The sequence below is a fragment of the Patagioenas fasciata genome, chromosome 7 (genome assembly GCF_037038585.1).
Source record: "Patagioenas fasciata isolate bPatFas1 chromosome 7, bPatFas1.hap1, whole genome shotgun sequence".
In the NCBI taxonomy this organism is placed as follows: domain Eukaryota; kingdom Metazoa; phylum Chordata; class Aves; order Columbiformes; family Columbidae; genus Patagioenas; species Patagioenas fasciata.
The window spans coordinates 2,991,107-3,018,969 of NC_092526.1; the positions used below are offsets into that span (position 1 = coordinate 2,991,107).

Genomic DNA, 27,863 nt, shown 5'->3' on the forward strand with positions numbered 1-27,863 from the left:
CAGGCTGGCTTCTTGCCTTTGCAGACATTGCTGCTGCTACTGTTGCACTCCCCTTGGGTTCTGATTTAATTTTCCAAGCCCAAAGGCGGCGTTCTCGAGGAAACGAAGGTGCCGCGTTCCTCTCTTCTCGTACGGAAACACCGTTCTAGCTGCTCTTCAAACAGAAGCGTTATTACATTTAATACCCAACGTCTTTTAAATGGAAACAAAAATGAAATTATGCACGATATAAAGAACAGACAATATACAAAGTACCGGGAAATCCCAACAGCACAGCACAACTCATCTTACAATATAGGTTAACATTTGATTATACAAATACTTTTAGAGAAATTTTAAGAAAGCTCTGCAGAAAACACAATTTTCAGAACCACTGCTTGTGACTCCAGCATGAAGCGGAACCTTTTGGGGTGTTTTTGAAGAGCAGAATTTCTGAAGACCATTTGTTTCCAGTGTTGTTTCTTTTTGGTTTTTAAGGGTTTTTGTTGCTCCTCTTTTCTTTTTCCTTTCTTTCCCCTTTCCTTTCCTTTCTTTCCCCTTTCCTTTCCTTTCTTTCCCCTTTCCTTTCCTTTCTTTCCCCTTTCCTTTCCTTTCTTTCCCCTTTCCTTTCCTTTCTTTCCCCTTTCCTTTCCTTTCCTTTCTTTCCCCTTTCCTTTCCCCTTCCCTTCCCTTTCCTTTCCCCTTCCCTTCCCTTTCCTTTCGCCTTCCCTTCCCTTCCCTTTCCTTTCCTTTCCCCTTTCCTTTCCTTTCCCCTTTCCTTTCCCCTTTCCTTTCCTTTCCCCTTTCCTTTCCCCTTTCCCCTTTCCCCTTTCCTTTCCCCTTTCCCCTTTCCTTTCCCCTTTCCCCTTTCCTTTCCCCTTTCCTCTTTCCTTTCCCCTTTCCTTTCCCCTTTCCCCTTTCCTTTCCCCTTTCCCCTTTCCCCTTTCCCCTTTCCCCTTTCCCCTTTCCCCTTTCCTTTCCCCTTTCCCCTTTCCCCTTTCCCCTTTCCCCTTTCCTTTCCTTTCCTTTCCTTTCCTTTCCTTTCCTTTCCTTTCCTTTCCTTTCCTTTCCTTTCCTTTCCTTTCCTTTCCTTTCCTTTCCCTGAAGCCCATGGCTGTACAAGGTGCTACAGGAGCGTTTGAACACATATACATTGTCCCCATACATGGGCATGCCTGCCTATTTTCACCCCAAACCAGAACTGTCAGCCGACACATCCCCATTTTCACCTCTTGCATATTCTTGCATCCCACCTTTCAACCTCAACCCCTGACCTTTGGGACGGTCGTTCACTCTCTACTTCTTCATTGGCAAAAATTAGATATCTATTTGATTTGGAATTTAAAATGATGAATGATGTGAGAGGCGATCCATTCCGTGAGGCTTCCTGATGGAGAACTTGGCACAGTCTCTCTTGCTTCCTCCATAGCACATACAGTAACTTATGTATTTCTACACAGCAATGTATGGATTTCCACAGTCTGCTTCCCCCTCCTTTGTGCTCCAGTATACAATAAAATCCGTGCCACTGCATGTAATATTACACAATGTACACAATGCTTGGATCACGTTTGTAAAAGGCACAAAATTAAAGGCGGCAGGTTTGCACAAGAGCAACTCTATATTCTGGTGTCCACAAACCGGGGAGTAAACTTAGAAAATTGCTACAGAATGCAAATAAAACAATGTCACGCCTTTACAGAAGTTATAAAAAATACGCTCTTAAATTGTACCAAGACAGTCATATAGATATGGATACACAGTTTTGTGAGCTTAACACATAAATGCATACTTGGAACGTACGTGCAGTGTAAGTACTGTATTCCTAATTCGCACGGGATGGTGACACTGCACACCTCCTCATTTTTCCTGATTTGTTTAATCTTTTATAGTCTGTGGTCTCTCTTGTTCACCTGTCCTTTATAAACCGAATTGTAATTTGGGGATTTAACCTTTAGAGGGAACAAACTTAAGCATTCAAATATTGTTACTAAAGCACAGTGGTTTCTCTAAAGTAAATACTTTTGTTACTCAGACTCTTTGAAACCTCTGTGACCGAGAAGATCAACAAAGAAACCATCTGTGAAGAGAGACTAAAGTTCTCTTCAAGTTGGGCTGAAACCATTGTGGCCAAGCATCGTACCAGGTATTTCCAGTACCGATGACTCCAGGACCTGTTGCTGTGTTTGGGGAAATTCCACTTGCCTGTGAGGCTCAGGTAACCCTGCGATCACAACCGTAAGACCCATGGTGGTTGCACCAGAGACACCAGCTCCAGAAGGTCCTGAGCTGGTCCCTGGTGGTGCAGGAGGACCCCTGTACCTGCTGTTGGCCAAATTTGGGGAAAACAAACACTTTGGTCCAACTCACTATCTCCACGTTGTGTTTCTATGACTATGTTGTGCAACATCCCCAGCAGGTATATGGGGGAAAAAGGCATGATTTTAAAGTGGTTTGATTTCTTTGTGTCAGAGGTAAAATGTGATTTCATTAGACCTTTCCTTTCTGCTTACATATTTTGAAAATCTGCATTTTAGAATATTTGCATATGGAAGAGGTGAAATATTTTCTAAGAACTACAAAAATATGTTATACAAGTAACGGAGATCAGAATTTGAAATACTTATCATAATAGAATAATCAATAACTCCTTGATAACTGTGTTTTCTGTGTTTTCCAACAAGCATGTGATTTGTCGCCAAAAAAAGAACGGATTTTACTATGAAAGAGCGAACTGGAACGCGTTCCTCACTACTAAAAGATACTCAAAACCTCCTTTCAGGTGGAAATGCGCATGCATTTCCTCTTGAAGAGCGTATGTGTCAGTCACCAAGCTTTTACTTATTACAGACCCCTCAATCTGATTAGATCAGTTTTCAACACTTTTAGGTATCTCCACATCAGGTTCTCTGGACACAGCCAGAATTCCAACTAAATACACCACATAAGTTAAACAATTTTTTGTTAAGAACATTTTTTCTGTAGCAAATCTTTTGTGCACAAACCAGTAAAGCATAATCAGGCCAAAACAGAATCTGTTTCAAGGCACTGGTAGGAGTTAGATAACTACGGGAAAAATTCAGTTCTGCGAGCTATAGTTACGATAAAAAGCAATTTGTACTATTAAAATAAGAGACAAAAAATAAAGAACAGACTGAGATAGGTTTGAGAAAAATTGGCATGGGCGTAGGTACATGTGTGGACAGAGAGATATATAGATATGTGCATATATATATATAAATATACCTTCCCCTCCTCAGCGTTTTGTTGACATGAATTGTGAACCTCTTCTTCTCTGACTAGTTTCCCAGGCCATGAAGTCAGTCCTTTGATTTGGCCCCAGACCAAGTCGCCAACGTTAAACGTCCTCGGCCTGTAATGGATCAGCTCGTTGGAAGAAGGGGAGTCGGGGTTCCTTAGGTCATCTTCACTACTGATGCTTTTAGCATCCGAAGGGCTAGGCACACACCCGTTAATGCTTTTGGCATTAAAATCTCCATTGTAATGGATGTAGTCTTTCACTAACGAACTTTCCAAGCTGTTTGAGGAACTTGGAGATTGCTCTTCCAGAACCAGGTCTTGTTTGGAAGTGTTCAGCAAATCCCCAAACCCCCTGTTCTGCTGAGGCCTGTTTCCGTTGATGTGCGCACATCGTTCCACAGTGTTCTCCAGTCTTTCCTTAAAACTCATCATAGTTCTTTTGTAATTGTTATACCTGAAATTCTCCTCCAACATTTTCTCGCTCTGACAGTTTCGCTGTGACAACAGTATCTGATGCTGCTCACCTTGCAACAGCGGCAGCGTGGAGATGTTATTGGGCCTTTCGTGACAAGGACTGCTATGGATGTGGGTAGAGTGCTCTAGAAACTCATCGCATTTCCACCTATTTATCTCACTGACAGGACTTTGCTCCCCTTCCCACTGTTTTTTGGGCGTGTTACAACTTGTTGATTTGTAATATTCATACCCATCCCCTTCGCTGGAATTTTTACCGTGCTCCGAATTCTTCAGCACTCGCGGTCCTCTCGCGTTCCTTATCCTACCTTCGTGATCAGAAACGGCGACGTTTCTTCCGTGGATTACCGCGCTGACAGCACTGGAGAGATTTAACGGGTCGCCAATTGAGGCTGTGAAGGCACTCATGGCACTCAACGCTGGAATGGGACTCATCTGCGTGGTACTGCTAACGGCGGTGGTGATTACCACTTGCATTCCTTTGCTCGCAGCATCTACAACCGCTTTGTAGATGGCGTCCACCGCCGTATCGCCCTGAGCAGCGATGCTGAGGTTGTCCTTCGCCTGTTGTCCGAGAGATGGTTCAGTTCTTTGCTGCAAATCACAAGATGTTTCTTGGAAAGGAGCAAGCATAGTGCCGGAGCTCTCCGGAACCGGGGCCATTCCCATCTGCGTGATCATCCTCTTGTTCAGGACAGCAGCGTCTTCCTGCATTCTCACCTGCAAAGAGTAGAGGAAACGATGCAAATTGCTATTCTGCCTCAAGTTCCATTTCAATAGACGAACATTGTTTCATTTTGATAAAAAAAAAATCAGGATGGCCAGGGTGATTATTTGTTACAGTACGTAATTTTGTGTTGGTTATATATCAGTTATGAATTGTAATGCTGGACAAGCCAGACAGAAAACCAAACCCCCGTAATCTAGAGGAAAACAAAACCACTGGCTGTCGGGCTTTGCCTCATGGATCAAAACAAATGCCTTGCATGAAACAATATAACCAGGCACTGCTGAGACTACATGACCATCTCTTTCAGAGCATTTTCAGGGGTTTCCTCTCCTCATTGAAGTGTTCACTCTCCTTTTTCCTCTCAAGACCTAAACAGCTCCACCAAGGTCAATATTTTGGTTCTCAACCCTTCTCTTTTGCTCCTTCCCAGACCCTAATTTTGCTTCTCTCCTCCCTACCGACTTCTTCTGGGCTCTTTGTCTGATCCTCATTCAATTTTTGGACTACAGACCCATCGCCTTGTCCTTCTATTCTTCCCCTTTCCGTTATGTGCTTCTCTCACGGGATCTTTTTGTACTTCAGTCCCTTGTCCCCCACACCTGCATCCCTTGGCATTGCAGCTGTCACGTCGGGCACTGCCACGGTAAACCGTAACCTTCAGATTTAAGAAAACGTGCTTTTGATATTGTCACAGACGTAGGCAGAGAAGATGATGTCAATAATAGTGCTACAACAAAACACTGTAAAAAAACAAGGGCAAATAACTTCTAAAAGCTCCTTATACTTATTATCACTATGCATATAACTGAGAATCTGAAGCAAAAAATAGTGCTGAAGCTACGAGAATTCATTCAGAACCAAAGAGAGGTAATAGGCAGCCAGAGGACCGTGATTTTGCACCAGCAGTGAAACATCTACGCTGAGAAAACACCACGTTGCCTTTATCTTAAAGGGTAAGAGCCCTTTCTGGTGCTACCCGCAGGCTTCTGCCTTCACGTCTGCAGCAACCACCCTAATACTGAATAAGAACAAATGCGCATCGTAACTCCGGTTTTATTACTTATTGTGGTTGCTATGCTTCCTGCCAGCGTCAGTACAACAGTTCAAGTTGCATTAGGAAGAATCGTCTATTCAGGTGGGCAGCAGGGAGGTCTCGTTTTTGCTCAGTTTGTTGTATTTTCATTCTAATGCCTGTTTTCTTCAGTCTGTACAACTCACACCACAGCCGGCTCCTCAACAGCAGCGGGAATATAAAAGGACCGGTACATACAGCCACCTATAATCATTGATTAGGTTTCTAATTACTGTAAAGTGGTCTGAATATTTATTTCTCATCACTGAATCGTTTCAGTGGTCTAAATGGGAATTTATGATCATTTCTGTGGAACAGAAAACAACTTTGCTAAACATGTATAATTGTCAGAACATACATAGCACATTGTTTTCCAATACATGCAGCATAATGACTCTTTCTATACCAAATTTCTAAGGAAGAAGGTAAAAAATTTCAGTAACAAATGTTACTGATTTGCAAAATCTGACAACTGCTGAAACAGGCAAGGGGTTGTAGATACCATATTGTTTTAATCACTCAGCAAAAAATAAACCAGACTCTGGAGGATATAATTTTACCTACTGAGAGTTGTATATTTGTTTGAATATTGATTTCATTTTGCTTTCTACCTGGAAATTTTGGAACAGACACGCCATGGGGTTGGGGTTGTTGGCTGGGCCAGGAATTGGGGGCTGGCCCGGAAAACTCTGCATGTTCTGATAGCCCTGGAGAAGGTGGTGCTGCTGCTGCTGATTCGAAGGAAACATCTGATTGTTGTTTAATAGCGACTGGAGATGACTCAGCTGATGGTTATTCAAAGTAGTGTTTATGGATGACATGTCACCTGCAATTCAAACACAGGGAAACACAGGTCAGGAGAGTTTTTAGCACTCAGAAGGAATTTCCTTGACTCTAATTTTAAGTGGCTGCTAAACAAATGCTGTAAAACAACACTTCCCCCCATCAGTCCTCTAAGGAATGGTCCTCAAGGCACGTGTCCCCTACTCTTTAATCCTTTATTTCTCTGGTTTTGCTCCTTTTCCCTCTATCTGGGCCCTTTCTAAAGGTTTCTGACACGGCTGCTCTGCCCTTGGGACAACCAAGCACAGCAGAAGGAGCCTCTAGGACATCTGGTTCCTGGAATCGAAGTTTGCAAAGGGCGACTGTGTCCAGCAGGGCTGGGGTGGGGACGGGGAGCGGGGCAGAAAATCAGCTTTAAAAGCCACAAAACTAGTTTGTCATTAACTACGCAAACGGGCTGAGGCTTTCTGGCTCACAGCCAGCGCTTTAAACCACTTTGTTTTACATTCTAGAGAAACAACTGTATTAGCATCTTGTATTACACAAAAATCTCACTTTACGTGAAAATTCTAGTTCTAGTAAAATAAATACACTGTTGAACTTGACTTTACGAAATGATAAAGTTTGAAAGCATATCCATTTTCTGGGATTTTTTTTTAAATATAAAAGCTCACATTGTTCTTAACATTTCCATTTGCAGAATCGTTGGTTAGTTGTATGTGACATGGCAAATGTAAAGCTGAGCTCATGACAGCCACTTAGTAGGGAAGTATGAGGTATTAAGTTAAAATCTGATCTTTGCCACTATTTAACTCCTCTTACTGGTCCATCTATTAAACTACGTAGTCCAAACACCAGGAGTAACTGTATTACCTATTCTGGGTAAAATCATCAAAAGAGCCAGGGAGGAAAAACTTGTATTTCATGGCTTTTTAATCACTGGTTTTAGAATGCAGGTGAGATACCCTGGGTTTCTAAACTACGAGCTAAAGTAAAAGAAAGAGAAATGAGAAAATATAAATACACAATAAAGGGCTTGAAGGGCAACCTTCCTCTTTGGACTTGTGCAAGGACCTGCCTTAAGTGCTCTATGGATTATTTTTCGGGGAGTGTGCTCACAGTCAGGGCACTTGTGATTTGTTTGGAAAGATGCACTCGGCCATTTTTCCACTTTTCCCCTCCTGCACAGCTACTCGTACTAACCCTGTGATGCCACACAAACGAAACACTGCAAACGAAGCACTGCAAATTAAACACTGCAAACGAAGCACTGCAAATTAAACACTGCAAACAAAGCAGTGCAAATGAAACAGTGCAAACGAAGCAGTGCAACAAAGCACTGCAACCCGGGTGCACCTGTGCTTCTACTCCTTAAGAAATGAACCAAGTCCAATCGCTTACAGAATGTTAAGGGGTATATAGTAGGCCTAGGTGGCATCAGAATTAAGGAATGAATATAAAATACTTTCCAAAACCGGTATGAAACGTTATTGGATTTAATTAGGGGTTGGACTAGCTGACCTTTGAAGGTCCCTTCCAACCCAAACTGTTCTATGATTCTAAATCAGAACGTACTTTAGATTTCTTACAATAACCCCTGTGTTTTTTCTCAATAAACAAGCTGTACCATACAAAATCCTTACAAAAAATAAGTGTGATAAAGCGGAGTCTTTAAAAATAGAACCTAGAATGCAAAATTGCCCCTCCCCAACCCTCTTATTTTTTTTTTTCCTTTTATATCTGTGAAGAAATCGAACTTACCAAGCAGACCTGTCCCCAGCAGAGGGTTAAGTAGCTGTGGCACCACAGAGTTACTGTTGAGTTTAGCTGGACCGGATGCGTTCCCAGCATTATTAGATATGTTCAGCAATGTTTCTGCCATGGACACCACTGCTGTGCCACCACCCAGGGTGGACACCGACAGTGCTGCCACTGCGGAGGATGTAGTGGTTGTGGTGGTGGTTGCTGGGGAGGAGGTGGCTATGGAAACCTCTGGATGATGAGCGGTGGTGCCCGACGCAGAGTTCAGGACACCTCCCACCAGTTGGGGGTTCAAGGCCATTAATGCTGAGGCCCCCGAAACGGCCGGGAGGAGCAGGGGGTTAGAAGTAGTGTCAGAGCCCGCAAAGCTGGGGAGAGGGTTGCCCAAGGGGTTGGGGACAAGGGTCTCCACCCTGCTGCTTTCTGCCTGGTTGCCGGGCAGATGGTCGGGAGGGGCCGGCATCTGCGGGACGGAGGGCAAAGGGTTATTCTGCTGCTGTAAGAGATCTGAGATGGCGAGGTTGAAGGATGGTAGGGGAAGCATGGCAGCTGCTTGGGCTTGGTTCTGAAGGAGGGTTGCTAGAAGCTGAAAGTGGACAGGCTGTAATACCTGCCCGTCCACATCACTGGAGAGAAAAGCTAAAGCAGCATTTACATTCGGGTTGAGAAAACCTAAAGGGTTGAGGTTGACCTCAGACTTGCCTTCTCCTGCTGAAGGCTGTAGTATATTTAATAGATTCTGGTTTAGGAGATGTTGCTGATTCACTGGCAAAGAGATAGGTAGAGAATTGAGGAGGTTTTGATTCAAAGAATGTGGAAGATTGTTGTTTGAAGAGCTGTTCTGTGGAAAATGAAGCGAGTGTTCGTGGCCAGCAAAGGGGAAATCGCTCCCGACGGGCAGCTGGCTCTGCAGCGGGTTTCCAGCCGCCGTAGTGACGATAACGCCATCCTGGAGCACAGATGTTGTCTTGGTGATGGCAGGTTGGCTGGTGCCAGCTATGGCTATCGATGACGACGGTCCTGAACCCCCTGCAGCGCAAAAGAACAAAACTGTTAACAGGATATTGCCTGTCAGGAGACAACGTTATGAAGTGACGAGGTTAATCCAAAACACTCATGTTTGGTGCCCACGCGCAGGAGCATCCGCACTTGGGTACTTTTAAAATATGAATGAATCTGCCATCAGCCGCTTCCGACGCTCTGTGCTGTGCTGCAGCCATCAGAAATAATTTAACTCTACATAAGTATTTGCCTTTCGTTTCTTTGTGTGGGGATATAATAGGATTTAATTCATCGCATATTTTGATTACCATAAACCTAAAAGCAACCATAACTTAATATAGTTAGTTGTGGACCCGTATGAAATAACTCCTGGGAAGAAGGATCAATGGGAGACATGAATGATGCTGGGTGAAAGGCTGAGTACATGATCTAAACGCAGATGTCAACCCTATGCTCTTCCATTTCCAGCTCTATTCCATTTGGAGAATTATTATTTAAAGCATTAGTTTGGACTCCTGAAAAAAATAATACAATGGTAATTACATGTTATGATGACGCCTACGATAAAATCTAATGAGCAAAATGTTTTATGGTCAAGTTAGGTTAGTAGACAAAAATCTCCAATCATTTATAAAGAAAGAATATAAATAATTGGGGTGGTCTCATCATATCCATCACTTGTAATGAAAAGAAAGACCAAGTGGGTAGATTTACTATGAGGGGTTACATGGAAAGAGAGAGAACAATAAAGTTTATTTGGGTATTCTTATACCCCTTTACCAAATGTGAACAGTAAAATAAATGATTCGTTGTCTTTTAGTGAAGGCAGAGATTGAACCGACGGTGCTCATACACAAAACCACAGGAAAGGAGAACAGGAGAATCAAAGCGAGTGAAAACGCCTTGAACTACGCCTGTTTGCTTTGCTCATAGTGCAAAACATTCAAGTATCAAAATTATACACTGCCTGCATATAAGAACTGTGTAATCATAAATGCATTTAACTATGGTTTTGATGCAATAGTATAATTGTCCATTCCCAATTGCCCAGCAAATACAGCTCAGATGGTGGAGGTCAGAAGGTATTGATTATCAGAAAGTATCAATTATCACTTTTCTAAACAGGTGCTATTTGCAAAGGGATTTGCAACTACTCTGTTGTGAGAACCGAATCAAATCTTTACATCAGCTGTGACTTAAAATACCAGTTTTCAAGAACTGTAACCTTACAGTAAGTCTCAAAGGTACAATATCAACACGCTACATGAGGCACCACGGTGAATTTAAGGGAGGAAAGATCACACCCTCTCTCCCAAGTACCGTTACCATAATTCAGTACAGAAATTCAATAATTAAAGATAAATAATTAAAGATAAAGAACAAATTGTAATCAAAGAGCAGCGGATAACCTGCTCTGCTGTGATGAGAAACACATTAACAAAGCAATAAAAGTGGTTTCATGACAAGTACGTCTCTCTGCGCAGCAGTTCGGAACAACAGGCCCAGCAAATACCTTGAATATACCTGGGAAACTGAACTAAACTCAAATATAACTACACATCTTCCTTTTTTTCCACGAGTCTCTGATATATTTTAAGCTGCGTTTTTAGAAAACAGAAAAGTCTTTACGATCTTTGTGGCTAAAAGCAAATGCTTCTTCGTTTCGTTGGAGAAAACGCTCAGAAGAGCTTCAAACTCTTGTGCTGGGTGGTATCGGGTCAGTATGGTACAGAGCCACAGCCACACACATCATTAACTACCCTGTTTCCCCCAAATATATTAATTTTTGCTCCAAAACATATTACTTTTTTACATGCATAGCTGCCTGGACACTACTTAAATTGACTTTTTTAATGAACTGCAACTAGGGCTTATTTTTGGAGTAGGGCTTATATTTCGAGCACCTTCAAAAATGCTGAAAAATCATGCGAGATCTTATTTTCAGTTAGGTCTTATTTTCAGGAAAACAGGGCATCAGGTACCCGTTTGCTCACAAGAAAGGTAACTAACTTTCACATTTCTTTTGTTTTAATCACTATCAAGAACTGACACTCCAAGGATCCAAATATTAGGAAAAAATCCCCAAACTACAGATTTAAGAAATACCGTAACAGTGTCATTCCGACCCGTTTTAGCAGCAGAATCAGCTGTCCCACTCGCATGACACGAGACGGATGCCCACCCTGGTTAAAAATACATAGGGCCTCTTCAATAATGTTGGCTGAAGAATTGCTCATTGAAGCAAAACTCTGTCACTGCACTTAAGGCGAAGCTCTCTGCCTGTATTCTAGTTTAGGATGGAGCAGGTAATACGCGGACTACTTCCCCCACTTATTAATGACGTTAAGTAATAATAAATGATAAATCAGGCTGCCATCCGCTTGCTTCCTGCAGGAATAGCCTGATACACTGGACATCTAAAGCACGAGTTCATTTCAGGCAGTATATTTTGGAAACTCTTTACTTCTGCAATAGGGGAAGGACAGATATACAAGTTTTTTCCCTTGGTAGCTAAAGGTTTCCCTCACTAGTAGAAATCACATTTGATGTGTTAAGCAGCACATTTTTAATTCAGACATGACGCCACTATTCTATATATAGAGCCGTCATGAATATAAAACCTAATTTTGCCATTTTGGACCTAATCTCAATTTCTAATTTATGATCCCATTTTCCATTCCGCTCAGGTGAATGACCACACGGAAGAGTATCTGGTGTGACGGAAACCTCAAACCTGGAAAACTGTTGTTAGGTTTTGCCAAACAGTGATTTCTACCCCCATCAAACACCGCTTCTGGGGACAGAACCTGGGACGTCTAGAGCAATGAGAACACTTGGCCTTTCTCCTGATTAATTAGGCAATTTATTAATTGCTACTTGGGGAAAAAAGTATCTTGATGAATTTTGAGTAGGAGGAAGAAAACGTATAATGATTTCAATCCAGACTTGAGAAGTTTGGGAGTTGGAGAGGTGATGAGCAACCAGACTTCAGCAGGAAGACAAAAACCGGGGCAATGTTCTCCCAGGTTCTGTTCAACCCACCTCACACAAAGGAGTTGGGGTAGGAGAGTCCTCAGCTGGGTAGCAGCTAATTTACAACTGCATTCTGGACAAATCCATCTCCAGCAGCAGACTGCACTGCCAAAGTATGTTTTCTGGATCTCTTCCAAAACACCATCTCCAACAAGTCAATATTCTAGATGAAGAAATGCATGCAAACCCGTTTGCATTAAAATATAGCGCTGCCAGACATCTTCTGAATGCTTGGCCCCAATCCCAAAGACAAAAATCTCCATTGTTTATTCCTTCCCCTTTATAAAACATGTAGAATGTCCATAACTGTAATTGATAGCGCTGCTACAAAAAGGTGCAGAAGGCCACCTGCCTCTGGGAGGCCCACGAGAGTGCTCCCAGCTTTCCTGCTCCACTTTCAAAACCAAATCTCCAAGATGCAGGATGAAGATGAGCAGTCCTGGGTTTTTTGACTCACGAGGGGACCAGGTGCAATGAGAAGATGGGGATGCACAGCGCCAGCAGCGTGAAGATGAGGAGAGTTCTGTGAAATAGCTTGGGAAAAAGCAACGGTTTAAGTTGCACTGAGCGTACAAGAGAAGAAAAGTCCTCAGCAGAGACCTGTCCTTTCAAACCAAAGTGTAGCAGTGGTGGATGCCCCATCCCTGGAGACATCCCAGGCCAGGCTGGACGGGGCTCTGAGCAACCTGAGCTGGTGAAGATGTCCCTGCTCACGGATGAGCTCTGAAAGACCCTTCAACCCAAACTGTTCTGATTCCATGATACGGAAGTGACTCTGGATGTCCTTTGAGGTCCATCTTTTATTCAAAGTGATATCTAGATCCACAGATTGTATTCATTAGCATTTTCAAAAAGGGTAGGATGACGGAGGAAATCAGATGATGGATGTCAGCTGAAAAAGGATCCCAACACAAACAGGACCACAGTTCTGACCGCGAGCGTGTCCGTCAGGCCTGGAGAAGGACCAACGCCAGCAGAAAAGAAGACGCACCACAGCACCAAAGGGTCGTGATGGTGAACTAGCTCACCCAAAACCCCACTATGAAATGGTCCATTGTTGCTGTATCCAGGCTCCAAGATGACATTTCAGCGGCTTTTGATGAGAAATATGAAAAGGAGTTAAAAGCTAAAAGGAAATCATTAGGTTTTTTTTACCAAGTTTCAAAAACCATGGTATTTTGAACCCTGGAAACCCAATGCATCATAAATGTTGGCTCAGTAAACAACAGTCCTTCATAATCAGAAGCTCTTAAGAGTAAAAGCAGATTGAAAAGAAGATGAAGGAGTTGGACTAACAGTCCTAAAAGGCCAAGAGGAGCGCTGTTTCCAGCTCCTGCAGAGCCAGCGGCTGCCAGCAACAGGAGCCGCCTCCAGCGCAGCGAGCAGGAGAAACACCCAGAACGCTGCAGTAGATCTGCTGTTCTTGGAGGGTCCAACACATGTTTGGGGAGTAACCAAAAGGAAATTGATACGATCAAAAGTTTTAAAATTATGACTTTGTGGGCTGTAGTTCATTATTTATGAGCTTTTAAATTTTGTTTTCTTTTCAAAGCTGATTTATTTTCCTATGTGGATTTTATCCATGTTCGTATTTTTTGTAGTATGATCTATGCATTTTCCTAAAATCTCCAGTTAAATCATACCGATCAGAAAACAATACAGCAAATAGTATTTTACAATGCGCTTCTCTGTAAGAATCTATCCATTATGTATTCTAATATTTCAATAATCTCAACAGTATATTGCTGGAATCTGTAGGACAAGATTAACGGATAAAACAGGTGCATTAAGTACTCGGGAATCTGAAAGTGCAGGACTTGCTCATTAGTCATTAACACTTAAGCCATTTTAAGAGCTGAGAACAAATAGATATTATAGATACCACTTTCTCAATTCTTACTTTTGTGCACGTTCAATCAAAATGCAGCTACCTTTATTTTATAGTTGATATTTTCTTTATTACTTTTTAACGGAGAACATTAGAAGTTTTTGAAAGCCTTGTCAGAAACTCAACAATTAACTCCTTGGTCATGTAATGAGTTTCACCACTGCCCCATCCTGTCCTGGAGAAAACCTGGCGGCTCTCACACAAAAAATCTGCGCCATCCCTTCAAAAAGATCCATCGCGAATGGGGAAAGTTGCCCCGTTTGCCTCACCCTGAGACGATGAAGGTGTGAAAGTACAAAGGATCACTGGGCATTGTCATCACGACTACATCTGAAACCATTTGTGCAGCTTCCACCCTGCAGGGTCACCAATCATTGCGTGAAGCCGCCAGAAGCTACTGCAATGCCAATATGAAATAAGAATTAATATCAACTTAGAGATACGTACAGCTAGTTTGCATTAGTGACAACATTGTTATATTAGTGATTTTAAGAGGATTAATTTTCACCTGCAATACCCCGTTGACCGGGGCAGCATTGCGGTGCATCGCTGCCGATGGCCTCGTGCTGCACCGTCACGTTTCCCTCTTCTTCACTTAGAGCAACCTGTAATGTTGGCCCCGTTCTGAACAGCGGTTTTCTAACCCTCGCTTTAACCGATTATTTAAGGATGGAAAGCAGTGAGCGGTACAGCTCGCATCCTGCATCTTTTGAGAAGTCGCGTAGCCACAAATGGGTCTGGTAACGTTTTGGGAGAAGGGTAAGGAGCGCAAAGCAGTTTCCAGAAAGATTTGGAGCTGCCCACTCGTTCTGCTTAATATTTTCAGAATATGTGGAGAGTTAAATATGTACAGGAAATCTCATAGAATTAATTCAAGTTTTTCTTCACAATCATAACTTGGCTCATTGAATCACAGAAGAGTTTGGGTTGAAGGGACCAAGCTCCCTCAGTCCAACCCCTGCCTTGAGCAGGGACATCTTCACCCACAGAAAGTTGCTCAGAGCAAAGACGACTAATTGTTCTGCATTACTATTATTTTTAAAAAATCCTCCAACTGTTATTAAGATAAATCCCTAGAAAAATGTATGGCGGTTAAAACACTAACCAAGGAAGAGTCTGGTCAACTAAAAGACTGTGAGTTACTGGCAAATTCAAATTGTAAGAAAGAAAACAACACAAGAAAAATGCAATAAACATTCATAAATAGCGGTAATTTGAAAAGAAAAATCTATTCCACTTCCTAATTTTTCCTCTATTGTAAGCCCCACAGTTGCAGGTGCATGACCCTATAGAAGTCTATAATGCCAACAATTAAGCTTTACCGAACATGACTGCGGACGCCTGCTAAGTCAGTGGTTCCTTTATAGTCAGAGAATGAGAGTGGTTTTGTGCATAAATCTCCTATAAAGGGTAAAAAGAGCAAATAAATGAGCATATTCATTTCAAGGGCAGGGTAGGGAGCAGACTTGACATGTCTCATACTTGGAAATGTTATTCATGTAGAACATCTTCCCCATTCTTTACAGTTCTCACTTGAATAGGAAACTTTTATCTCACCAAAATAACACCACGGAGGAAGATGAGGTACAACGTTGAAAAGTAGAGCCAGATTTTAAACCACAGTGATTCCTTACGATCACATCCCACCCCCGGGCGGAGAAAAGTCCCTCTGTACATTTCTAGAAACACCAAAACCCCAAATCGATAGAACATTTCAGTTGGCTTTATAATTAGGAGAGTAGGTGGTTGGCATCCTGTCCGGGGGTGATTTCAGTTTAATGAGACTTTTCTCAGATGGAACAGGCCCCACAAAGGATGCCAGCCAGACACTCTTCTGAATGCGAACTCAAAAAGTTCTACTGACTTTCTAATTCTGTGAGATATAAAAGTAATTTTGAAGAGTAAATCCAGAGGCTCGCAAACTAGAATATGCCACTTTGTTCATATTTAATGTGATATATTCTAAAATACCCCATTTTCTTTGATGCATAGGAAAGAACATTACATATAAGTAAGGGCCTACATTATGTTGATGACTGCCACTGCATCCGACAGCACTTTTCACCTTTTATTCATGTAACATTTAGGTTCCTCACTTCATCAAAGTCCAGCCGCGACTGCAGCATCACTCCTTTCCATCTACAGCACTTACATTCACAACTCTGCCAGAAGGGACAATACTTACCCCAAACTAAACAAAACAACAACCCCAAACCCCTCATTGTTCACAGAAATTAAAATCTGAAGCAGTTCTGTTCATATCACAGCTCAGTTTTTTAAGGACAAATCCTGTAGTTTGACCAAAGCAATTCACAGAATCCCAGAACGTCAGGGACTGGAAGGGCCCTGGAAAGCTCATCCAGTGCAATCCCCCCATGGAGCAGGAACACCCAGCTGAGGTTCCACAGGAAGGTGTCCAGGCGGGTTTGAATGTCTGCAGAGAAGGAGACTCCACAACCTCCCTGGGCAGCCTGGGCCAGGCTCTGACACCCTCACCGGGAAGAAGTTTCTTCTCATAATTAAGTGGAACCTCTTGTGTTCCAGTTTGCACCCATTGCCCCTTGTCCTGCAACTGGTTGTCACCGAGAAGAGCCTGGCTCCATCCTCCTGACACTCCCCCTTTCCATATTGATCCCCAGGAATGAGTCCCCCCTCAGTCTCCTCTTCTCCAGCTCCAGAGCCCCAGCTCCCTCAGCCTTTCCTCACACGGGAGATGCTCCACTCCCTTCAGCATCTTGGTGGCTGCGCTGGACTCTCTCCAGCAGTTCCCTGTCCTTCTGGAACTGAGGGGCCACAACTGGACACAATATTCCAGGTGTGGTCTCCCCAGGGCAGAGCAGAGGGGCAGGAGAACCTCTCTGACCTACTGACCACCCCCTTCTAACCCACCCCAGGTACCATTGGCCTTCCTGGCCACAAGGGCCCAGTGCTGGCTCATGGTCACCCTGCTGTCCCCAGGACCCCCAGGTCCCTTTCCCCTACACTGCTCTCCAACAGCTCATTCCCCAACTTAGACTGGAATTCATTCATTCATTCATTCATTCAATTCATTCCTCAGGAGACAGAGCTCTGCGCTACAGGCAAAAAGCGAGAGAAACCCCAATTTTACAAAGGGCAGAGAAGTGGGACACGTCTCCAAGATCACACCCCATGCTGCTGAAAGAGAAAAAACCAAAGGTTGGTCTGATTTGAAGGTAATTTTTCTCTGAGCTGTAATACAATCATCAACAAGACAGTTTCCACTCTGCCAAGGGAAGGCAGTCCCGGATTGCTCCAGCCAACTGGACAGGAAAAAAGCCTGGCTTTGGGGGCTGAGCCTGGCTTTGGGAGCCGAGCCTGGCTTTGGGAGCCGAGCCTGGCTTGGGGGGCTTCTTGCCTCCCGGGCTTCCATCCTGAGGCCTGAGCGCAACCACCCATTGCGATTTTGGGGCCACGCTTTGAAATCTCTAATATTTGTGTATTTTTCACAAGGAGCTATAACCAGCCACAATACCATATCCTAACTCGGCTTTCCCAGCTACACAGGGAGCCAGGAGCATCCTCAGTTCTACTCCGTATTCCCAGTTTTCTGTTTCCAAGGATCCACCCAGCTTTTGTTTATTCGTATTTGTTTGCGACATCACCGATCCGCCAGTTCGCATTATGTCTGTTAAATCACAGCCTGCTCAGCTCCTCTGTGAGTCACCGTTCTCCAGGGCAATGTTCCATTCCCAATTACATTACACTGTATTTGCCCCTATAAAATTGGTATTGGTCCTGCGCACTCCTCCCTATTTAATTATATTTCACTATTTTCTATTCTGTAAATTTAACCAGTAGAAATCACTGTTCTGAGTGTATGGAAGGATACAGCCTTTGTCAAATCTACCCTTTATTTGTCAATACTAATATTCTAGCCCTCGAGTTTCTCATATTTCTGATGTTCTGCTATTTGAGACAGCTTATCTTTATTTCTATTTGCTATGGTTATATTAGCTCCCTTGATTTCCCTTATCAGCTGTATAGAGCTTTTACTCCCAAGTATGTTTCACTTGTTTGCATCTCTCCCATCACTTCTGCCTGTTGCATTCTTAGCAGGATTTCACTGTTGAATATTCAACACTCGCACAGAGATTTTCTACGCTGGGAACTTCTGGACTAACAGCACATTCTGACAGCAAGGAAAAGAGAATAAATAACCAGACTCTATGATAAAATACATCACACAACGACGCAGCCCATTTTACAAAACCAACAGACACATCCAAAGAGAAGCAAAGCGGCTTAATGAATAAATATTTAAGCTGGCAAACTGGATTCTACCTTCGGTTTACGTTTGAGGGCTCAATTAATGAGGAATACAGCGTCAAAGGTTAATAGAAATATCAACAGTGCTCATTAGAAAAAAGAAGAGTCTAGAACCCAGTCTGCTGGTAGAAAATGGGCTCTGTTCAAAGGAACAGCCCTAAATAACATGTAGAGACCTGCTGCTAGCTCTTCCTTTAGGACAGCTGTTATTGATGGGTGTTTGTAACCCAAATACGACAGAGAGATTGAAATTCTTAATAAAAATTAATTGAGCATGACTGGTTTGCAAGGGCTCAAAGGTGGAGAATGGCAAAAGCCTTCTACTGCAGAAACAGAAAGGTTTATTTCTGTATTTATTAATTCTTAATTCCATCACACTCCTACTGAAAATCACCTGGAAACTGCGGAAGAAGAAAACAAAAGCTACAACAATAAAATCTGATCCATGTGGTTAAAATACAATTAAAAGCTTCGGCAATAACCAGCTCTCTAATTGTGGTGATTCTCAGTATTTTTTCTCTCAGGAACTATTTTGATTAGCAGCTATTCTGAATGCTGGCACAGAAACAGCAAACAGATTTAGCAATTAAAATAGTTAAAGAAAAGAAAACCCCACAAACTCCAGTACAAATGGATTGGATTAATTCTGACCCAGATGAGAGGAACTGAGCCCCACGCCGCTGTGACGACCCAGGCAGGAGGCTGGACAGGTCTTGTTCCGGGAATAACACACAGAGAACGGAATCAGAAACCTCACCTTAAGGAAGAAAATAGGTCTCAAGGCCTCTCGTCATCTCGGACATTACTAAAATAGTTAAATGTGGGTTGGGTGTATTTTGCAAGCAGCAAAGCTAAAGGAAAAAACCCCTTCAGTAGTGAGGAACGGAACATAATCAAATGTATCTTTGCCTATGCAGAACTACCATTTATCATTTAGATTAGGAAAAAAGTGTTGGTTTAAGGCCCTATAACTGTATCACTATACCTTCAGGGTATAAAACCACCATTTTGTAGGAATAGCAAAGCAAATCCCAGGTGGGGTTATATCCATATTACTGTTCCTATACCGATGAGAACCGAACTGGCTGTTTAGGTGGAAACCTTTCTTCACGGGGCTTTTACACGCACAGATTTGTTCTGTAGCGTTTGTCTTCCCAAGAGGAAACCCAGTTTGTCTGAAGACCAGGCCTGGCGATGCAAGGAAAGGCGCTGATGAACTTGTCTTTCTCTTTCCAGTGCTGCTCCCCACGGAACTCAACAGAGCTGGAAACCCACTGAGTTCCTGCATGAGGGGTTCTGAGGCTGCTTAGTGGGACGGGGAAGCGAGCTAAGGGAGAACCAGACCTGTGCTCTGTTCTGAAGAGGGTACAGAGTCTCAGAAGCGACAAACTGCGTCAGGAAATCCTCCTCTTCGTCAGCGTGACAGGGCAAACCAGCCGTGCCAGGATTAACAGCTGCTTGCTTGGGACACAAACCACCAATATAGCCAAGGGAAAGAAAATAAAAAGATCTTATTTCCTCAGGAATGGAGAAAAATCCTTAAAAGTCACCAGAAACTGTGACCGGCATATTAGAAACTTATTTTTATACAATGCAGTTTTTATATTATTCTGTTGTGTATTTTAAAGAACAAACAGCTCTCTTGGAGGAAGCTCAAGAACACGTAGCAGGCTCTTTCTTGGGCTAAGGAGCCAGAGCACTTGCACGCTCACAGTCGCTTTTCTCTGACCTGCTGCAGCCCAGCTACGATCGCACCAAACACGCACTTGAAAGCTAAGCAAGCCCAAAGACTGAAATACCAAATGGAAGGTCTTCTTTCCACTTAAGAAATCAACACTGTACTGTCTTTCAAAACCTCATACTTTGTTCAACCAGTAGCAGTTAAATCAAATATACATTTCTGAGCTGTCTCCCTTTCCTCTTTAAACAGCAGCATACCTGTTTCCTCTCCCAGTCTTCACCGATGAATAAACCAGGAAATCTCTCTACCTTCTTCCATTTCGTTCAACCATTTAATTACCAGCTTAGTAAAATTATCATGATAGAGGCAAACACAGACTCATCACTCCCTTGCGCTGTCCCTGAAAAAGGTTATTTTGTAAACTTCTATATCTGCTTCGATCTCTGATAACATCAGATTTTTAATGCAAGCAGTAAAGAGCACGTGTGCAGCCTGGCCATGGGCTGCCAGGTGAGCCACAGCTTTCCAGGGCTGAAGTAGCTGGGCATGGTGCAAAGAAAAATGAATTTATTTGGGCAGGTGAGCAAAGCTGAGGCCTGACTATGTACAGAAGTACACGGATTTTATATACACAGAGCATGTAGAAATTACTAAAAGCAAGAGTTGTCACGGGAAGGATGCATGGGTGATTTTGTTCAAGAAAAGGGAGACATATTGTAGTCTACCACTGTCTTACTCATTTTATTTTTGAGTTTCTGGATACCAGCATGAAATAGGCAGACTTTTCATACTGGTAAACTCGAATTTAAAAAGTGGACATGTAAAAGGAACCCATTTAAAAATAGCCATCATATACTTCCAAGCAGTCGAACATAGGGGTACCCTTTTAGAAGGCAACGTACCTGCTTCAGGACTGGTTTGATTACAGCTGCTAACCATGCTGTTTGGTATCGCTGGAGTGGAGGACGCCTGGATTCTCGACTGAGGTGGGTTCGGATGTAATGAGTTTCCTAAAGCCATTCCTGCCTGCCCGAGCATCCCGCAGCTCCCGCTGGCCTGCATCTGATTGATCAAACCTGCCAGGTGGTTGGTTGTGCCCGGGCTGGTGCCGTGCCCAAAGTTAGTGTTTGCGTTCTGGCAGTGCACACCCCCCCCTCGCAGCGGCAAACCCTGCGCCAGCGAGTTCTGGAGGCTGCCAGAGTTCATACTGGTGTCTGCAAAATGCATCTGGTTACCAGAGCAAGGTATTTGAGTATTGGAGCTCCCACAACTGGTGGAACTATTGCTGCTCACATGAGAGCTTTGACAACTCATGGACTGAAGTAGCTGGGACATAGAACTGATGGGAAAGGAGCTTTGACTTTGCTTTCTTATCAAATCAGATCCAGCTTTGGAAACCCCAGAACTGTCCAACTGAGACTGCCTCAGCAAACTCAACACCGTGGTGGTCGGCTGCTTTCTTTTTCTCAGAGGGTCTTTTTGCTGAGACATCAATTTATCTCTCAGTGCTGCTCGGCCGCTTTGCCCTTCAGTCGTTGGTAGAAGCACGTTGGCTGCAGGAGGGAACATGGTATTTAAAGTGCTGTGTCCTTCGTTGTTGCCACCACTGGCAACAGGTCCAGAATTGCTACTGCTATTATTGTTGTTACCAGCAAGTTTATTTTGATTTGCTAGCTGTGCTTTGGCTGCTGCTGAGAGTAAACTACTTGCTGGAAAAGAGGCAGCGTTGTGCTGGTTCAAGATCTGATTTAAAGGCATTCCCAGCAAACCAGGCTGACTCTTCAAGGAACCACTTCCAGCCGATGCAGTAGAAAAAACTGCATTGTTTGGAGGATTTAGTACATTACTCATTCCAGCAATTAATGGGTTAGGGATGTCCTTGTATTGATTAAGTCCGTCATGCTTGGTGGAAGGGCTAGATGGCATAGATGGTCTCGGTGACCCTATTGTTGACCTTGGGGACCTGGGGGGAACTTTAATACCACTACAAGATGACTGTGGTCCCACTGGGGGCAGCAGGAAATTCCCATGATCTGATGATGTGGAAGAAGAACGCGATCTTTGGGGAGAAGCCTCGATCCTTCCGATCCCGGAGCCCATCATATGAACTGGGGACGTGACTGGCGAAGGAGAGAGGGACGTTGAAGCAGAATGCTGGACTCTTTGAACATGAGTGCCGTGGTTCATGTGACCGGGTTTGACAGTTGGCAAAGGAAGGTTACTCGGCAGAGGGACGACAGCAGGAGGCATGCTTACATTCATCACAGGTACCTGAGAGTGGACGTTTGAATGGAAAGTAGTTGGGTTAATGATGACGGGATTCTGATTCACCGGTTTGCTAGGAATAGGGTCAAGTATGCCAAGTGGATCCTTTTCTGATGTTAATGGCTTTTTCTGAAGAGCACAAGAAGGCGGTGGAGGAGGCGGGGGTGGGCCCTGGGGCGGTTTATGGTGAAACATTGCTCGCGGTATTTCCATACCTGTCGAAAAGTTACACATGGGTTTTTTCATTACTGGGCTTTTTGTGGTCAAGGTTGGGGAAAGAGGTATATTAGTCCTTCCAGCCATTGCGCAGGATGACTGTATGGGGGAACCATGTAGCATTACTGACGGTGGAGACAGAGGTGTCCTGTTCATGTGAATAGGGCTGGAGTTGGGTGCTCCATGAAAACCGGGATTGTTCCTTGTGAAAACATCAGGGCTTCCAAGCGGGTCAGTCCTAGGAGAGATTGAGCCGTCTCCGTATATCTGGGATCCCGATGAAGCTGGACTGGGCATCCCACCATGACTGCCACGATACGGAGACTTCTGTCCAAGTTCATTACTACCCAATCTCTGCCTAGGATAGACAGAATGAAGTTCTTGTTGCTGGCTTCCAGCCATTTCTTGCACATAAAGCCTACCCATGGCATTAGATGCCCCTATCATCAACTTGAAAGGAGTCTTACATTCTGGCATCACAGAATTTGTAATTCCTTCATGTGATTTATTCCTCATTGATCTTGGAGTTGCCGCTCGAGTAGGAACTACTGGAGTTGCACCTGAGAGCAAAAACACAACAATTACCGTTCTGAAATCCAATATCACGCATTCCAGTGCAAAACCACCGTGTGCAAACGTACTCATAAAAGCCAGAAAGCCTTTTGGCTAAACTTCTGCCTCAACAGAAATAACACCCGACTCACCAAGAAGCTGCTGGACCGGTGCGTGCTACCTTACTACAGAGCGCAGCTGTACAGACCTTAACTCCACAGCCCTTTTTAAGACAGCATAAATACGGACAGCTTTAAGTCTTGTGTTTCTTAAGTCTCAAGCACACTTGCTACCTATATTAATTTATTTTAGAATGCTCCTTCTGAAACATCAATTCTTGTATATTTTTTATAAAGCCCCTTTTTGTCTTCTTCCTCTACCCATGTCCTCCACCGTCCTGCTCCTGCATCTCCAGCATCACTGCTGCTGTCGCAGGGAAAAGGAGCCTCTGGCACCATCTATTGAGTACAGGAGGAACAAAGCCCAGCAAGGCTTCAGGCTCATTTCTCCTGGCCCTACAGAGAGGAGGGTCCTGTCCCAAATGCTGGCCCTGGGGAGGACGGATGGGGAGCTGTGCCACACGACTTTGGCCCTGCTTTAGTTCAAAAGGTGAGGACATACACTATATTGTGTCCTGTATTATTTTACCAAATTAAGGCTTTTCCTGCAGCTTTTGCACCAAGCTTTGCTTGGGCTGAAAATGCTGAAATTAAGAAGGGGCTCTGCCTTCTACTTCTGGTTTCAAGATAAAGGCCCTGGGGATATTTGCACATGCAGACACGTGAACTCCTCCGCAACTGAAAAAATCCTTGTAAATTCCAGTTTTGAGACTAGAGCTTCCTACAGCACAAGATGACTTTTCTGCCCGCTAATATTAGTTTTCTTTTGAAACATTATTTCAGTGTTTTGCTTTAGGAATAGCATCACGAGCAGCTCCCAGCCTGGCGGACTTTGTGCCAGTTCCGCTGCTCTGGGAATCCGTAATTCAGCTTGCAGAGCGAGCTCAGCAAAGGAAAATGAATGTGTTCCTGGAGCGCAGCCTCTGAATGCGCAACCTTAAACCTGAGTAACGAGCTAAAGATTTCATGTTCAAATCAATTCAGAGGTGCCTTTAAATACCGCTACTCACAAAAACCCGATTCCGCTCTTCCCTTCAGCCCGGCCATAGCGCACAGATGGCACTGACAATCCTGCCTTCATCCTATTTGCTCAACCAGTTACAGCACGACAGAAACAAACACATTACCTTTCCCAAAATACAACCAAAGACTCATTTAGGGGACAAAGCTCAAGACTGAGCTGCAAACCAAAATATGTACGAGAGCTCTCACCTTGAATGCTGGACCTAAGCAAAGGGTCAAATGTAAGTGCGCGTAAATGAAAGGCAATTTATTGGGAAATTTTCCTCTTCTCTTAGCGCACAAAATTCTGATCAACAGAGAAGGAAACACCACGAAAACGTGACTTGTATCTCTAATATGTAGCTGATTTTCCTTCCTTCATTTTGCTACGTTTTTGAAAACAGAAATGTAACTTAAATACTACTAAAAAAGAACACAAAATAAATAATACGGAAAATGCATAATAATGTCGGATATAGCACTGCTCATTTAGAAAAAAAATTGGATTGCGAAAAACAATTTCAACAAAGCTTTAAAGCCATAAATAGCGATTTCAAAACGCAAGAGCCCACCAGTACTACGAACAGCACCGACATCTCAGCATTGTCTACACAGCTGAAATGTATTATTTCTGTTTATACTCTTAAAACGTTCCACTTGGAAGTCAAGCTCCAGAGAGGTCAGCAGGTATCATCACAGCAGTATAGGGGCGCAAAAGATCTCTCGGATTATCAGGGGCTGTCTCCCAGAGGTTGCACACATCAGAGCGCAGCACCACAAACTTACCAAGCTCTGTCTTAAAAGTAACCTTCCCTCCTTTGGCCTAACCATTTGGATTTGTAGGACCTTTCCCTGTAATCCTTACAAAGTACCTCATTTTCAGTTCCTATGCAACTTCATCAGCTACTCCTGCTCTATCTAGGTCTCCTTTCTCACTAATGTACAGCTGACAGCTTTTTTCCCTGGCCCCCAGGTGAACAACCTTACAGTTACCAGGATTTGTTGCTCTACCTCTTCCTTCACTCTGGGTCTCTATGATCCCCCCAGTTCTTCAAGATGTTTCGATCTTGTTTGATCACTATCTGTCAACTTCATCCATCAACAAATTACCTCATTTTTTGTTGATACGGAAAATTAAAATGCTAATCCAGGTTGGTGCCCAAAAATAATCCTTGAGAAATTACGGTGGAGATCTTCTCTAGCTCTATCTTCTGCCTTGCAATACCATTTCCCATTTAGCCAAGTCCTCAGCCACATTCTAATCCCTTTATAATCACTTTATTCTGCTCCTCTAATTTCCCATGTGACAGAATATCAGACATATTACTACAGTTCCAAAAGATGAGAGCTAATGTATTTTCTTTGCCTAGAACAATCTGATATCTTTTCCAAGAAAATCATGCTCTTAGTCTGGGATGAAGTGCTTTTTAGACTCCTTTTCTATCTACCTACATCTCTAATTACTGCCTTTGTTTTTTCCTTTAATCTGTTTACTATTGCACCATAGATAAATAAGACTTTTGGGGGTGTTTTTGTAATGATGTATGTTCAAAATTAGGTAATTAAATGATCCTGCATGATTGTACTTAGTGCCACAATCTAGTAAATGGACTGAAGTGGGACCAAGGGTTGGACTGGATGATCTCCGAGGTCTTTTCCAACCCAGCCGATTCTGTGATACTCACTTGTTCCACCCCCAGGACTAGTTAGAACTAGCGAGGGATGCGGTGCTTCCATGCTTTTATGAAGTGCAGCCACAGCAATAATTTTCCTTTTATGTATGCATAGTTTGGTGACATCTTCGTCCGCTTTAACATCTTCAGCAGTTCTCTGCTTCACAGCAGCTCCAGGATCAAAATTAAAGACCTGAGAGGAAAAATTCTCATGTTTAAAATAATGATTCTAGGCAGCAAACTCATCAAATAGGCCTGAACCAGAAATGTTACAGAAAGGTGGATTTGCCTGTGTTTCTTAAGAGTTATTTGACTGCACCTATATTGCTCAAGAGATGAAACAGAAATCAGTGTCTTGTTCTGATTGTCACGTAGGATCATGTGAGAATGCACGGTGCTGGTAGGTTTCCAATTTAACAGGAAAACGTTAAAACCCCATAAAAACCATGTCAGGTCTTTCCCCTGAGGGGAGAAGGCGGTGGAAAGATTCATTTAGTATTTTAAGGTAAATCTTGGGGTGTATACCACATCTCATTTTATATATATGATCTGAACAAAGATTAAGTCATAGTGTAGCACATCGGTTGACATAACTGATAAGGATTATAGTGCAGTGATCCCAAAATGAAGCTTTTCGTTACCTTGGGAAGAACGAGAGGACATTCTAGGCCACACTTGCATGTTCCATCAGTCAGCAAGTAAGTCTTCACCTGCTCCAAGCAGGATAATAAAGACCCACTGGGACTGCAAAGGAACAGAAAGATGAATACGAGCTATTTGATAGGCCAGCAAGTCCACCCACCATTCTAACCGTTCACAGAGTGTTCAAAATAACACAGCTAAGATTTACTGGTTTTTGTTTTAATAGTACTTATTGCTTCTAGTGAAGAACTGAGATGATACTTACCAACAACAGCCCTGCAAAAAAACATTTTAAGGGAAGATTTTACTATAGAAAAACAAACACTGCAAGTGCAGAGAGTATAAAAGAACGGGGATTATCGATATTTACTGATCACATTACAGTCCTGCCTTAGCTACTGCTTAACTACACTAAGATTAGTTTTCTCCCTCCTCTCTCCCATAAAGGCACGACAGTCACTGTTAGTTTTTAGGACCGAGACCTGATTTGAAAAGAGATAAACCCGCAAAAGTGTTTTTCAAGAAGTACAAGAAAACCGTACAGAACAGGAACGGAACTGCTGATGTTGCACCTCTTGGTTGCACCAACAATTTGGTTTCATTCAGCTAAAATTTCAACCCTCTCACCGAAGGCAAGAAAAACGACCCCAAGAAGCCCGTCCAGTGAGGTTCTGATCAACTGCACTCGGATTTCTCGATCTGCCACCAGAAAATCATTATCTCCATAGCCAGAAATAGAACAGTGGAAATTCTGTTACAAAATCACTAATTCATATGGTGAAAAAGTCGTCATGTCACAAGCCTCTCACTTCTGGGTTGCTCTTCATTACTGAGCCATCTAAACTGTTTATCAGGGAAAGAATACAGTAATTTATGAGGACTGGCTAAAACCCTGGTTCTTAACAGCAGCAGTAACAGCCCTTCCTTCAACAAAACCCACTTCAGTGGGATAATTTGGATCGTGAAAACAGCCAGGAGCCAGAATTCCAAACTATGACAAACTTTCCTATGTAAACCCCAATGAACAAACACCTAACTCTGCACAACTAAGTCACATCTAAAGCAACATCTGCAAGTGACATGTAACCTTACGCTGACAGTTTAAATCAGTCATTTATTTGCCAGGCCTGCCCTGAAATAATTGTTTTACTGAGAACTGCCAAGGTTGAATACGTGTGACGGTTCTGAGGATAAGCAAGGTAAAAGAGTGATCTAAAGAGAAGTGATAGGTAAGTCAGAAAGCCAAACCTTCACTATTTTCAATTCAAATATGTAGGGAGCAGGGGGAAATGACTATTTTGTTTATTTATTTAAATTTCAGCTGCAGTCTGGTTAAACCATGGAAAACATTGGAGTTTACTCTACACCATCCCATCTACAGCCAAAATCCCTACGGTCATTTTCTGTGTTAAATGACTTCCCTGGGAATCCGCTCTGGAGTTG

General features: G+C 43.2%; 1 protein-coding gene across 8 annotated transcripts in view; it reads right to left on the reverse strand.

Annotated features, from left to right (window-relative positions):
* Window positions 1–27,863, reverse strand: part of MBD5 (methyl-CpG binding domain protein 5) — a 125,053-nt gene that overhangs the window by 10,301 nt on the left and 86,889 nt on the right. For 6 of the 8 annotated variants that reach the window (XM_071810679.1, XM_065840591.2, XM_065840589.2 and 3 more), the window contains 6 exons: window positions 26,420–26,522; window positions 25,791–25,971; window positions 20,854–22,992; window positions 8,061–9,089; window positions 6,128–6,342; window positions 3,226–4,434 (listed from right to left, as the gene is read on the reverse strand). In XM_071810679.1, the coding sequence (XP_071666780.1) occupies window positions 3,226–4,434; window positions 6,128–6,342; window positions 8,061–9,089; window positions 20,854–22,992; window positions 25,791–25,971; window positions 26,420–26,522 (4,876 nt within the window). The remainder of the gene's footprint in view (window positions 1–3,225; window positions 4,435–6,127; window positions 6,343–8,060; window positions 9,090–20,853; window positions 22,993–25,790; window positions 25,972–26,419; window positions 26,523–27,863) is intronic. The other 2 variants (XM_071810680.1, XM_071810681.1) reach the window with 1 other exon arrangement.